The sequence below is a fragment of the Anarhichas minor genome, unplaced genomic scaffold (genome assembly GCF_050575085.1).
Source record: "Anarhichas minor isolate MPS153535 unplaced genomic scaffold, ASM5057508v1 ptg000027l, whole genome shotgun sequence".
Classification (NCBI taxonomy): domain Eukaryota; kingdom Metazoa; phylum Chordata; class Actinopteri; order Perciformes; family Anarhichadidae; genus Anarhichas; species Anarhichas minor.
Genome location: NW_027466473.1, coordinates 13,754,334 through 13,768,557, shown reverse-complemented (window position 1 = coordinate 13,768,557; position 14,224 = coordinate 13,754,334). Strand labels below are relative to the sequence as shown.

Below are 14,224 nucleotides of genomic sequence, written 5' to 3'. Positions count from 1 at the left end.
TGGATCAGAACTCCAATTTGTGGATTCCTATAAGTACTTGGGTATCTGGCGAGACAGTTCGCTCACCTTTAACATGCACTTCAACTCACTGCTTTCTGAAGTCGGATCATAAATTGGTTTTCTGTACCGTAACAAAGCCTCCTTTACCCACTCTGCAAAGCACACCCTGGTTAAAATGACAGTCCTTCCCATCTTAGACTATGGTGACGTAATCTAAATGTCCGCCTCCAACAATCTTCTGAATAAACTAGATGCCATCGACCACACCGCTGTCCGCTTCGTCACCGGTGCTCCTTTCAACACTCATCACTGCAGCCTGTACTCTTTAGTCAACCGGCCCTCACTCCATACCCGCTGATTAATCCACTGGTATCAGTGCATCTATAAAACTATCATTGGTAAAAAAAATAAATAAAAATATCTCCGCTCTCTACTCATTATCTCCAACAGTAACCGCAATTTACGCTCTAGCAGCTTCATCAACATGGTCGTTCCAAAGGTCTGCACCTCCGTTTCTCGTTCCAGTTTGCTGCTCAAAGCGACTGGAATGAGTTGCAAAAGAAGCCAAAACCTCCACACCCTCATTCCACTACCCTCCTTCAATAACTCATTACAAATTTTTTTTTATTTGTTTGTAACGACTTGCCTCCTGTTGCTGCCTTTTTGGCCAGGTCTTCATTGTAAATGAGAACTGGTTCTCAATTGTCTCATCCGGTTAAATAAAGGTAAAATAAATAAATAAATAAATAAATAAAACAAGCTGCAGTTCTAAATCGTCTTTTTTGCATTTGCACATTAAAGTTAAATTGCTCAGGACAGGAACAGGAACAGGGTACAAAATGTAGCTTTCTCCACACGTTTTTTTTCACACTCAGACTTTAATTTCTGATGCAGTATTTTCCCACAAGCTCAAAAGAGGTAATATACAGCCTCAGGCTGTCTGAGCATCATTTCACAAGCTCAGATTGTTTAAGAGTCTTGATCCCACGATAAAGGGCTTATGGTGAACCCATATGGTGGTTGGCAGTATGTTTTTAATGAAAATCTAATTCCAAATCCAAGATTATACTCGTGAAACCTTTTACCAACTTTGGGTATCCCTTTCTAACTTCATTAAAACTTTCTGTGAAAAGCCTGTTTTTATTCGTGTTACTATATATCACATAATGCATTGAAATAATACTATTTGTTCCTCCTTAAGAGAACAAAAGTAATGGGAAAGATTGCTTTAACTTATGTAAACTCCTTCACACACCCACAGCTGGCTTACTATAACTACATTAAGACTGGAAGCAATATTGAGTTCAGAGTTGCCTGGGCGGGCGGCTCATCAGTGTCCTAGATGTTTGACTGTGTGGGTACAAAAGTCTTTTTAATTTGTTGTGTGGGAACTAAAGCCTTTTATTGGATGAATGTGGAGTAGGAGATGCGTGATGAAAGAAAATCTCATAATTTCAGACGCATGTAAACATACAAACACAAAAGACTGGTGTAATTAGTTTTTTTTTTATACGGCTACATTACTAATTATGTCATTAGTCTCGCACATTATACTGTCAATTATCTTACCAAGACATTTATTAAATATTGTGTGTCTGTCTGTTAGTCTCACCTGTTTTGGGGTGGATGGAGAAGAAATTCTGCGGGTTGCCAGCCGTGATGCGATAACTCAGACGACTGGGGGTGGCAGTGAGGTCAGGGTCCTGCGCTTGGATACGGATGACTGACACATCCTTCGGAGAGTTCTCCATAATGATTGGATGGTAGATAGGATCCGAGGTGAGAGGAGCATTATCATTGACATCTTCAACCTGAGAGAGAGAGAGAGGCAGGAGGAAAAATAGAGGAAGAGAGAGAGACAAAGTGGAGAGAGGGAGAGAAGGAAGGGATTGAGTAAAGGACAGGAATAAGCTGTCATTTGTTTCTACTTTAGCTGTCTTTCGTTATCTGAGTTGGATCTGAATTGACAATGGATGTGTTGATTGAAACACAACCTCCTAAATCAGCATGCATTTGGTATCTTTGTTAATCAACAACTCGGGAAAAGCAGCATGGACTTGGGCCGGGTTGATCCGTCATCAATCACAAAATGGAAATGTATTTACCAGAAAATGTCATGGATGTCACTGTTAAAATGTACAGAAAATTAATTCCCCTTACTACAGCATAGATCTCGAATATTTATGGCAAACAGAGAGTTGATTGAGTGTTTGCTGCGAGGTACAGAGCGGCAAGATTTTTCAGCCAGTGAATGAGGAGCACCTGTGCCTGATTAATCTCCCTATTTTTGTCTGTGATGAACAGGCACGGAGTAAAGCGCCCGATCACAGCGCACACCTGAATATCCAGAAGCCAGAAAATGCAGGAGGGGGGGGGTTCATACACGGCTGAACTCTTCCCCAAAGGGTGAGCAGTGATGTGTGTATATGAGTGTTTAGACAGTGGATTACTTAGTGCCAAATAAAATAGAAGCTGAAGCAGAGACTTCCCTCCAGTGTGTATCTCTTTCTCACAGACTGAGCATTGCTGTAGTTCTCCACTGCACTGAGCTCCATTAGCATTTTAGAGAGAGGCACTCTGATTGTTGTTTAGCTTCATACTGTTCCTTTGGAGCCAACACTCAACAATGATATGCAGTGAAAGCTTAAAAACTAGCCTTCAGTTATGCGTTTGCAGGCTGTAAGACTTTAACAATGCCGGATACAAACAAAGAAGCTAATTTGTTAACAGCACCCTTTCAGACAGTCACGGGCATAACTTTAGGGTGGAAAGATGTTAGATGACTTGTATGTTTGAAAATTGCATAACATCTGGAGTGCTGGATGTATAAAATATGGTGTGTATACAGTATACAATGAGTAGAGAGTAAAAGCCGATAGAACATAAGACTGAATCTTTCGGGTGGCTGGATATGGTGGTCCACCCAAACTATATTTTTGAATATGAAACATTTCTCCTCTGTAGACTTTAGAACATTATGAGTTATCGGTGAGATGGATGAGAAGCTGCCGGACAAACTGGTGTGACTTGGTGTACAAGCGTCAATTCGCAATTCAATGTTGATTAACTGTTTTTAATTTGGAACAAACGTCCTGCCATTCATTAAAAAAAAAGAACTGTTTTTAAATATATAAAGATTGAAGTTGGGTTTTTTGTAATCGATTATGGTTCCACTGTTTTTCCTAAAAACAACACCAATGTGAAGTACTTGTTTGGGCACTTCAAATTTATGCTTTCTCTCTCTCTCTGAAAAAAACTAAACAAAGGTCATTTCCTCTGTATATATCCTCTTATGTATGCGCAGTCCAAGATGGGTATTGGCAGCAGAATGTGGGTACCTGAATGAAGACTTCAATAGATGCTGACAGGGGTGTAACCCCTCTGTCTGTGGCATACACTGTCAGCCAGTAGGAGTCTTTTGTCTCACAGTCCAGGATACCGGCAGTGTAGATCACCCCTGTGAGAAACATTAATGCAGTTGTTATTTGGGCTTGAGAATACATACGTATCTATTAGGTTTATTCATGAGGACAGTGTGGGTGTCATCCACAGAATACATCCCTAAAAGATCTCATGGGGAAAGTTTTTGAATACTTACTTTACGGAGGCAAAGACAGAAATTTAGAGAAAACTTTGTGTCCTGTCTTCAGTGACATTCACAGGCATTAGCGGTGCCGTTGTAGTCACCTTCAATGTTTCAGCTTCTCTCCAGCTAATCACAGCTGACCAAACTGCTCGCAGCTGCAATTTGCTTAGTGCTAAACGTACCCTGAACTACTCTACACTAATACAGACACACTCGCAGACACTCACGCATATTGACCGGCGTGTGTTTAGTGGCCTTAGGGAGACGAGTAGCTGACAGCTTTGGTGACCTCTTGAGGGACAAAGAGAACACTCACAACGGATGACACATGGGTGACTCTATTTTTTTGTAAAATAAGTCATGCAGGACTGTCCATGCTAACACTAAAAAAATGACACACATACTCACACTCTAGGTTTTAGGGTTCACTCGTGTCATTTGTATACATTGTCAGGAGCGCTGATGCCCAGTGATGCAAGGTTGTGAGTGTCACGTGTGGTTTATTTAAACAAGGGAATCTTAAGTTAAGATAAAAAAAAAAACCATATTTATCGAATTGCATCATTTATATTGACAGAAAATAACACACGTCAGCTCAGAATAAATAGACTGAACCCATCATAAGGGCAAAGGGAGCAGTTGATGCATTTCTGCTCAGTGCACACAAACTTTTAAAAGCCAGCATGAGACGTGCTGCATGCGTTTGTCAATGCTCACAGAGTCTGTGTTCAGTTCACAAGCAATTAGCCCCAACAAGATGCTCGGCAGAGCTGAGACAGGACATGTGAGAGACTGTATATTTACTTTGGCTCGTGTATGCTTACCAAAACCTCCACGCTTCTATTTCACTTCCAATCATTAAAGAACATGATGATGTTAGAGAGTTTATGAGTCTTACATACAAAGACTTACAATGTGTTAGTATAGTATTACCATTAGAATACGTTTTAGAAGTAGTGGTAGAAGGAGTAGTATTTGGTGTTGGTTGGAGTGGCACTGCTTGTTTCCAAACCAAACCTCGGTCACCCTGTTAAAAAAGATATCGTCTGAACAATCATAAAAACATGTTGTTCAGAGAAAATCATCTAACCAGAGACCTTGAGAATGTCAGTGATCATCTCTAAATAGATAATTAAAACATTTGATCAGTATTCTTACAATCATTTGAGTCCTACATGCCCAGGTTACATCACACAATTCTTGTAGCCTCCTCTGCCGCAGAGCAAAGGTGTTATCTTATTACCAGAAAGTGTGCATATATGTGACGAAGCAGCGGCCCCAGAGCATGCACAATGCATAGTAAAAGTGTTTGTTAAAACACATCTTTGCTCTGTCGTCCTTGACCATGTCCTTTTCAAACCACATCTCATCTCTGTCGGATAACTCGACCGAAAGAGGCGAGGAAAACAGAGCTGGCTCATTCAAAAGCTCTTTGAACTTTAAGACCGACAGGCGCTGTTCAGTGAATTCAATATAAATCCGACTTGACAGCATCCATTTTTACCATAAGTAACACACTTCAAAGGGTGAAAAGAAATTGATGGGTCATGGCACATTTTCGAATCTAGAAGTTAACAGCACGCTGGGGGTTTACATCCACGTGTTGTGTCCCATTAACTTCTTCATTCTTGAGGAACCGGTTTGGGAGCCTAATGAATGCCACCGTATAGAATAATCAATCGCACGTTTGATGAGAAAATTTGTATTTCTCTGCATCTTGAGGCACAACTCAATAGCTCTGTGTGTGGCAGAAAAGAAGCCATCAAAAGTACAGCCTGTACATTTTTAACAAATGCAAGATGGATTGCTTTTTAAAAGTGTGCTTGCCTGCAACTGAAAGACTGCTTTATCCTGGCTGTGACAAATCCTGGCGCTTGCAAACCCACTAATAGAGGAGCAGTGGCTTCTGACAGCCGCCCAATGAGAAATTGCAGGGCTTGCTTTACCCTTAACCAATGACAAGAATACAAATTTGTGTTCAAAGTACAGGAGTGCTAAGGATTTAAGCCAGAGAAGATCCTACTTCTTTTCTGGACAGATAGCCCCTGTAGGCTACTTTCCACCCATATAGGGATGAGTCATCTTAAGTGTCAAGCGTAGGAAATTCATTAACAGTCCAAAATAAAAAAAAGATAGACAATGAGGGTGTCATGGGCTACAGAAGATGCATCATAGAGCCAACTACAGAAGGGCGGGAATGCACATGTCAAGACAGGCCTAACAAAATGGATTTATCACACAATATCTGATTCTCTCTGTCCCTTTCACTCACTCTCGCTGTCTGTCTCACTCTATCTTCACTTAGTTCAGGCACTAAGAGCCACAGATTGACAAGCAGTCAGAGCGGTTCTGAGCCACTCAACATGGCAGCTAAATGCATGGTGGCAGGACCGCGCGGTGCTACTCTGTCCACTCCTGACAACTCTGACTTCTAGAAGCTACAAGATGAAAAGGAACATTTGATGAGGGATAACTTCTGATCATCTCATCTGATACCAAAAAGGGCCAGTGACTTTTCTCTTGCCTGTGATATAAGGGGGGGGGGGGGGGGTGGGGGGGAAATAACAAAAGCTGCAACTTGAAAACAAAGTTACAGAAAAAAAGAAAAAAAGACAGAAATATATGGCCTGGGAGGAAGAAAGCAGTATTTTTTTCTGACACTTTTTATGTACTCCAGACTCCCCTGCATCCTCTTCCTTCCTCTCTTCGCTTCACTTCCACTCCCCTCTCCCTCCCCTTTCTGCTCTAACAAGCTCTCTGATTTCCCCTGGAAAATCTGCACTCAATAAACCTTCTCACTGGCTGCGATGCGCCTTACTGAGGTTTTAATTCTAAAGTAAATAACAGCACCAAGTACTAACCGAAGACTGTGGGGATCTGTCTGTGTACTGCAACAGTGTTTTGTCTATGAGTGCAGTGTATACACGAAAACATGTGTAATTATGTACACATAGTTTATATGTGTGAACACAGAGAGAGAGGGAGTGAGGGCAAGAGACATTCTCTCCATTTGTCCATCTGTTTCTCTCTCAACTACAGTCAATACTAATTAGCCTAGTTAAAGGTCAATGCAGGCCTCCAGTGCAAGTCATGTACAGTAGGGACCAGAGTGACAAGAGGTGAAGGAAGAGGCCAGAAGAGGAACGCTGTCATTTGGCTCTTAAAAATAATAATCTACTGGCTATAACTAACCACTTCTACTTATTTTCTATATAACATTGTTCTGATCATATAAGTATTAGTGACAAATTTGGGTTTAGAATCTAATTTTACATTTTTCCCAAGTTGTATCAACTAGTCAAATGTTTTTCATAACGTACCTTTTTTTTTTAGTCGACACAGTTTTTCATGTTGAGTCACTGGAAAATCTCATTATAATAATTGCCCACCTGTTATGTCTTATTATTCCTCTGCTACTTGACTGTCAAAATTGATGGTTTATTTAAAATGTGTATCTAAATATAATGATTAGCAATGTGAAATGCAATAAACTAGGTTTTAATAGGCAAAGTTAAGATATAGGTTGTATCAAATGCAATAAAAATTCATTCATTCATTTAAAAACATATACTTTCAAGTAACAAATTGATACAAAAGGGTAAAACTGGATTAGATATGTGGTAATTGAATTTGTGAGTTTTGAGTGGGGAAAATGTAAATAATGTATGAAGTATTAAGAACAGTACTGATTAAATCATAGCATGTATTATGTTGCTGTGAAGTGGTGTATCTGGTTACATTCAATATTACATCAATAGAGACTGCAGGCAGAACAGTCCCATACTAATGAATTCTTTCTTTTATACAGGAAAGTAGAGACTTCATACAATTTGCATGCTTATACGCAACATAGGATCTGTTAGTGGTAAGACTTGGCATCAGGGGTAATTATGAAGCACTACTCACTACGGAGTACCCTGGAGGATGAGTGAATGAGGCACTGATTTTGGAGCTTGGAGTTTGAATGTTTCAGCACCATGGAGAGAGACTGAGAAAGCTCACCGGTAGGTTTTAAAGCTTCCGCGCCATGGACGGACACAGAAAACTGTAACAATAAGCCTTGATGGGAAAGAAAGAGTTCTCACTGACACCCACTTGTGTTGAAATATCAACTATGCAGACGTGAGTTCTATTTCTCAGATGGAAATATAGCACATGCCAAAATCGTATCCGTCTGTTCATGTTATCATATTGTATGAATGCCTTTTGAGTTTGGTGGAATTTATCTTTATTGAGGGGGCCTGCATGGTCCACTGGGCTTTGTAAGAAGAGTTTGATGAAAATGTATATTTCTTCTATTAAAGTTATTCTAATAATGTTCAGTGTTAGCAATGATATTTAGGTTGCATATCTTAATGTTTTTGTGAAAATATATTAGGTATGTATATATATATTTAGATGTGTGAGTGTGTATATATATATATATATATAAATAGATGTATAGATGTGTATACATAGATATATAGATGTGTTTATACATAGATATATAGATGTGTGTATACATAGATATATAGATGTGTGTATACATAGATATATAGATGTGTGTATACATAGATATATAGATATGAGAGATAGGGAGAGAGAGAGAGAGTTGGCGTTTCATGTGCCAATATGAACTGTCCTATTTTCATACATGGATATTTGATTCACTTTATCCCTGGGTGAGTGCGTCAAGGCCTCTTGTTTGGACCAACATGATTTCAGCTGTGCTTTGACACTGCAGGAAAGTTGGAGACAACTGCACGCTTTTTTTGGGGGGGGGGGGTCAGGCCTCTTTTAATAAGTCACAGTGATTTTACTACTCTTGGAAAGGATGGTGGTGCTGCGCAGGACAGCCTTGATCAATGGTATCCACAGAGCACTGGATCAGTTGTACTGAGCGGCCTGAGGCCCAGCCTGTGTAGCTGCCATGCTGCCCTCATTACAGTAATGATGTCCCAGTGCACAGCTCCCACGTGAAGCCCCATCACCACACGGACTCTGACTGTACCTCACACTCTCTTCACCTCTCTCCCTCAAGTACACACATATCAAGTGGGGATGCTTTCTCACATGCAATGCAAACCACAATGGGACAGACAAATAGTGAGATTTCCTATAGTACGCAATGATTATCAACACATTTGAGTGTTGATATTCCACACATGGCCTTGTAAGTTATTGGATTTCCACTTTACATAAATAGGCTTCAGAATTGATCTTGTGTCGCACCTGTGTCTTCGTCAATGGTGAAAGTGCCCAGTCCGCTGCCACCTCTGACAGAGTACCTCAACACCCCATCTCGCCCCTTGTCGTCGTCCTTAGCGTTGACTGTCAGGACACTTGTGCCGGCACGAGAGTTCTCCTTCACTGAGCCTCTCAGCGCAAAGTCAGGAAAGTAGGGTGCATACAAATTCTCATTGACATCCACCACCTGAAAAAAATGTTATGGCTTTAATTTTGACTGCAATCTTGAAAAATTGTGTGAAGATATGTATATCAGCACAGTATGGTTGTACAATATATAATTCGAAGAAATGACCATTATTGCCTTTAATTACATTACGGCTAGCAGCTATGAAGGAATCATTTTGGTAAATAATTTATTTACTTTGCTGGTGTACCCTAAATGGTCCTTTTCATGAAATTAAATGGATTGAAATATAATGTCATTGATTTTCTTTCTTTCCTGAGAATAAAAACTAACAAAAACATGTAAATGATGCCGGGTCGTATCAACATTTGAAGGTTGAAATGAACAAACAAAACTATAAATGTCAATGCTTAATTGATGAAACTGGTTTTGATTTTGAATTTGTTTCGATACAAATTTGTGTGTCTGTGTGTGTTACACACCTCCACCTCCACAAATGTCTGACTGATGAGGCTGGGTACTCCTCTGTCCTCAGCAAGCAATGTCAGGTTGAAAAACTGTTGTTTCTCAAAGTCCAGCTCCTTCCTAATCCTCAAAACTCCGCTCACAGCATCGATCTGCACAAAGCATCACAAAGCATAATGCCATAATCATATCATAAACTGTCAATAAAAAGAGGATTAGCATATGCAACAGCATAGACAATACAAATAGTGACATCACCTACCTCAAAGGTGCCATTGAAGTCATTAATCAAGGAGTATCGGACCTGTCCACTGGGGCCCATGTCTGGGTCCTGAGCCTGCACCCAGGTAATCACAGCCCCTGGAGGCAGGTCCTCCAGTACTCGAGCACTATAGCTGCCAGGGATGAAAGCTGGGGCGCAATCATTGACATCCTCCACTATTATAGTGAGAGTAGTCACTGATGACCTACGAGTGCCTCTTTCTGCCTTGTCTCTCACTTCAATCTTCAATGTGAACATTGGGACGGTTTCTCTGTCTAAGTGGCTAGAAACAAATACGCTTCCAGTTTCGCTGTCAATACCAAACTGAGGGACACGGGTCAGCATTACGTAGGAAAGCTGTCCATTTTGACCCATGTCTCTGTCAAAGGCAGTCATGGTAATAACTTCAATTCCAATGGCCGCGTTTTCTGCAACAAGCGCAGAGAAGCTGTCCTGATAAAACTGGGGGTCGTTATCATTTGCGTCCTCGATGATCACAGTCAGTAGTCTCCAACTGCACAACTGAGGAACGCCCTGGTCGTAGATGGTGATATTAAGGAAGTACCGATCCATTCGCTCGCGGTCAAGTGGCTGCAACACAGTTATCAACCCGTTCTCCATGTTGATGTTGAAGCAGTTTTCTTTGTTACCATCGGATATGGAAAAGAGAACACGGCCATTGAAGCCTGTGTCGCCATCTCGTGCTCTCACCTGAAATACACTGGCACCAGCAGCAAGGTCTTCTCTCACTAGAATACTGGTAGGTAAGGCCTCAAACTGTGGAGTGCGTTGGTTTGTAGAGAAAAAGTCTGTATAGCTGTCATCTGGTCTTGGTCTAGCCATAGCAGACACTTTTGAGACCATTTTTTCTGCCAACAGCTGGGCTACCCTGGTCTCCTTGCAGTTGAACCCCATGGGTGGCATCCTACCCCTCACCACAGATACATTCACGAATGTAGGATCAGAGCTCATCTCACCATCTGTTGCAACTATTTTCAGGTTGAATATCCCACTTTTTAAAGTAGCCCCTCCAAACGATCTTTTCAATGACAAAGCCCCGGAGTCTGGATTTAAGTGAAAATAGTCTAACTCGTTCCCAGACAGTATCTTGTAGGTCACCATTCCTAGTTCGTCCATGTCCACAGCTGACAAGGGGACAATAGTCTGCCTGACAGGAAAGTCACGGCTTATCATCCCCTTGCAGGACACTCTCTCAAAGAGAGGCTGGTTGTCATTTATATTGATCAGACGAATGGTGACATTAACTTCACTCTCCCTTCTGTAGGGTGAACCCCAATCAGAGGCCCGCACTGCAAAAGTATAGATATCATCTGATGACTCAAAGTCTAGGTCTCTTGTGATCCTTACCTCCCCTGTGTCCTGGTCTATTGTAAATGGAAGATTATGTTCACCACTTATTGTGTGGGTTACATAACCATTCTCTCCTTTATCAGCATCAACAGCAGACACCACAAGAGCAACAGTGCCTACAGGTAAGCTCTCGTTGATTGCAATATCGTAGAATGGCCTGTTGAACACTGGCGTGTTGTCATTAGCATCATCTATGGTGATTTGAACCCTTGCTTGCTGCTGACTGATAATATCAACCACCTCCATCTCTATGAAATCCTGTGATATCCTTGTCAGTTGCCTCTTGGTCGTAATAACTCCAGTCAAAGGGTTTATATCAAAGTACATTTGATCTGAGGGGCTGCTGAAGCTGTAATTGACACTCAGAGGAGCTGGGGAGATTTTCACCACCTCTACAATAGTGCCTGGAGGAGCTATTTCACTCAGCTTGACTCCATAAACATCTTTCTCGAAATTCACCAACACTAGGTCTGGCTTTGTAACCAACAACTGAACAACTTGAGTATTAGAAAACTTTGGAGGTATACCCCTGTCTTTAGCTTGGAAGGTTAAGTTGCAGCCATAGGGGAATGTATCCCAGTCAAACAATTCTGATGTTTTAACCCGATACTCATTCCCGACAGGCGATCGATCAATAACAAATTGTTCAAGGGGGTCACCCTCGATGATGGACACCCACTCTATATCCCCAGATGCCCCTTCGTCTTTGTCCTTCACAGTCATTATGGCATAGACTGGGTCCTTGTCCGCCCACGATGGAACGACAGCAACTGCTTTGAGAACAGGAGAAAATTCATTCACCCGCTCCACAGTTAGGACCAGCCTGGCAGTGCTGCTGATACCATTGTTCCCATAGAGTTTCATTCCTCTGTCGACCACCTGCACCTCCAGCTCAAATCTGTCTTGTTTGTCCATTCTGGGCCGACCTGTCAGGGTGATGACCCCGCTGGTCGGATGAACAGCGAAGAGTTCAATTCTGTTCTTGAAGAAGTAGTAGAACTCCCCGTTGGAGCCCACATCAGCATCTGTGGCTGTTACACGTCCTATGCTGGCACCCAGGGGGGCACTCTCAGAGACAATGAATGAATAGGAGGTAGGGGAGAAGAGAGGTCGGAGATCGTTGGTATCCAAGACCTTGATATAAACAGTGGCTAAGGCCTCTAGGCCTCCATGGGCAGATGCCTTAACCGTCAGTGTGTAATTGTCCTGAACTTCCCGGTTCAATGTTGCACCACTGCCTCCGTTAGTGCGTATACGGAGAAAACTAAAATCTCCCATTACAAACTCCTCAGCCTGGAAGATTCCCTCACTGTCTCCAGATGCAACAGAATATTTTATGTTTAAAGACCGAGGTGGCCCTAGAATGATGCCCATTTTGACATCACTACTTGTATAGGTTCTCGCCGCAGAGTTCTCGAAGATGGAAGCATTATAGGCAGGCTGGGTAAAGAGCAGCAAAACTTGTCCCGCCCTTGTTTCTGTCAGGAACTGGGCATGGGCTGAGGGAAAACCGAGGAGAAAGAAGAAGCATATACAGTGGAAAAGAAGAGAAAGGTTGGGGAGAGGAAGCATATTTCCCCACCGATTATGCTTCATCACTATTCCATCACCCAGTCACCCTATATTTGGAAAGAATAACAAAGAAAAACAGATCTGATTCAGTTGGTGAGTTGTTAAAGACAAGCATGCTAAAAATTTGACAGAGAACTGAGACAAAAGTTAAAAAGACATTTCAGGGGTAGGCTACTGCTTATCACCACAGGGATATGATAGCATATTCAATGTTGGGCTTCAACAGTTTGCATTCAAACACAGAATATTGCACCCCAAAAGGCTCAGAAGCAGAACTGACATATCTTTAAACAAACCACATCAAAGTGCAGCGCACTTACACAGCCTCAGTGAAACACATCATGTCACCAGATAAAATACCGGGGATCAGGAGCAATCACTGTTACTGTATTACAGAGTGAGACACAGGGATTGTTATTCTTCAGCAAGTAACAACCAGGGTACGGTATTTTCACGAGAAAAAAATGTATGGGACAAAAGACAGCCATGGTCTGAGAAACATCATTGGACACAATTTCAAAAAATATATATTTAAGAAATTAGGTGCGCAAACACTTTCTGAAACAAGTTTGCATCTGTGGTAGCTAAGTACTACATTCATCATTTACTTTAGAACTGTAGTACTGTACTGTAAAAGTAGAATGCAATTTTAAGGTACTTGTGCATTACTATTGTTTATTTCTACTATTATAATTTCTATTTTATGCAATTTCATACCTCGGCTGCACTACATTTTGGAAACCAATGTGACAACATGTGACAACATCATTTGCTAGTTACTTTGCAGATTCAGATTATTAACACAAAACACATATCATCGAATAAATGATAATGTATTATTATTGAATAAGCTACCCAGCAGTAAATAAAATAGCTGACATTATAGGGACACCTTCTGCAACAATAGTGATGCCTAAACATTAATGTATCACTAATTGTAATCCAGTTGGCCATTTCGCACTGGACTTTTAAGCATATTCTGATGCCAATACTTTTGAAGTTTTTGCTTTTAAGTACAAATTTGAATGCAGGACTTTTACTTGTATTTGTATTATTTTACTTACACTGTATTGCTAATACCACCGTGTGTGTGTAGGTGTGTGTGTGTGTGTGTGTGTGTGTGTGTGTGTGTGTGTGTGTGTGTGTGTGTGTGTGTAATGTATATTTAAAATGATTGTATGAAATCTGCCCGCTTACACTGTATGTAGGACATAGTATAGATAAATAATAGCACCAAATATGCTGTCAGAATCCAGCGACTCACAATTAACATTCCCTAGAAGGTGACTGTCCCGGGAGATTTAGAGGTGCATTTCTCGTCTCCCATGTTGATGCAGATGCTATTGGAGCTCGCCTCCGTGCAAAATCCACGAGTTAACCTACAGTCTGTAGCAACAATACATAGCTTAATTAACTCTATTGTACACAGACCTCACTCACACATCAGAGCGTGTCCTACCTTTACACGAAACAGCTCAGTGAAAGTAAATCCTTTTCCATCCCCTCTCCGACAGTCAGGGGAAAAAAAGCAAAGCATAACGCACGAAACAATCGCGCAGAAGTCGGTGGTGAAATGGACAATTCATGTGCACATATCCCGACGGGCAGTTGTCTA

At 41.4% G+C, this 14,224-nt stretch overlaps 1 protein-coding gene across 1 annotated transcript in view; it reads right to left on the bottom strand.

The window, feature by feature from the left end:
• The window catches only part of fat3b (FAT atypical cadherin 3b), a 57,092-nt gene extending 44,459 nt beyond the window's left edge, over positions 1–12,633 (bottom strand). The window contains exons 1-5 of the mRNA XM_076101458.1: positions 9,667–12,633; positions 9,422–9,556; positions 8,798–8,999; positions 3,339–3,457; positions 1,613–1,811 (exon numbers count right to left, since the gene is read on the bottom strand). Of these exons, the coding sequence (XP_075957573.1) occupies positions 1,613–1,811; positions 3,339–3,457; positions 8,798–8,999; positions 9,422–9,556; positions 9,667–12,633 (3,622 nt within the window). The remainder of the gene's footprint in view (positions 1–1,612; positions 1,812–3,338; positions 3,458–8,797; positions 9,000–9,421; positions 9,557–9,666) is intronic.
• Positions 12,634–14,224: the final 1,591 nt, after the last annotated feature.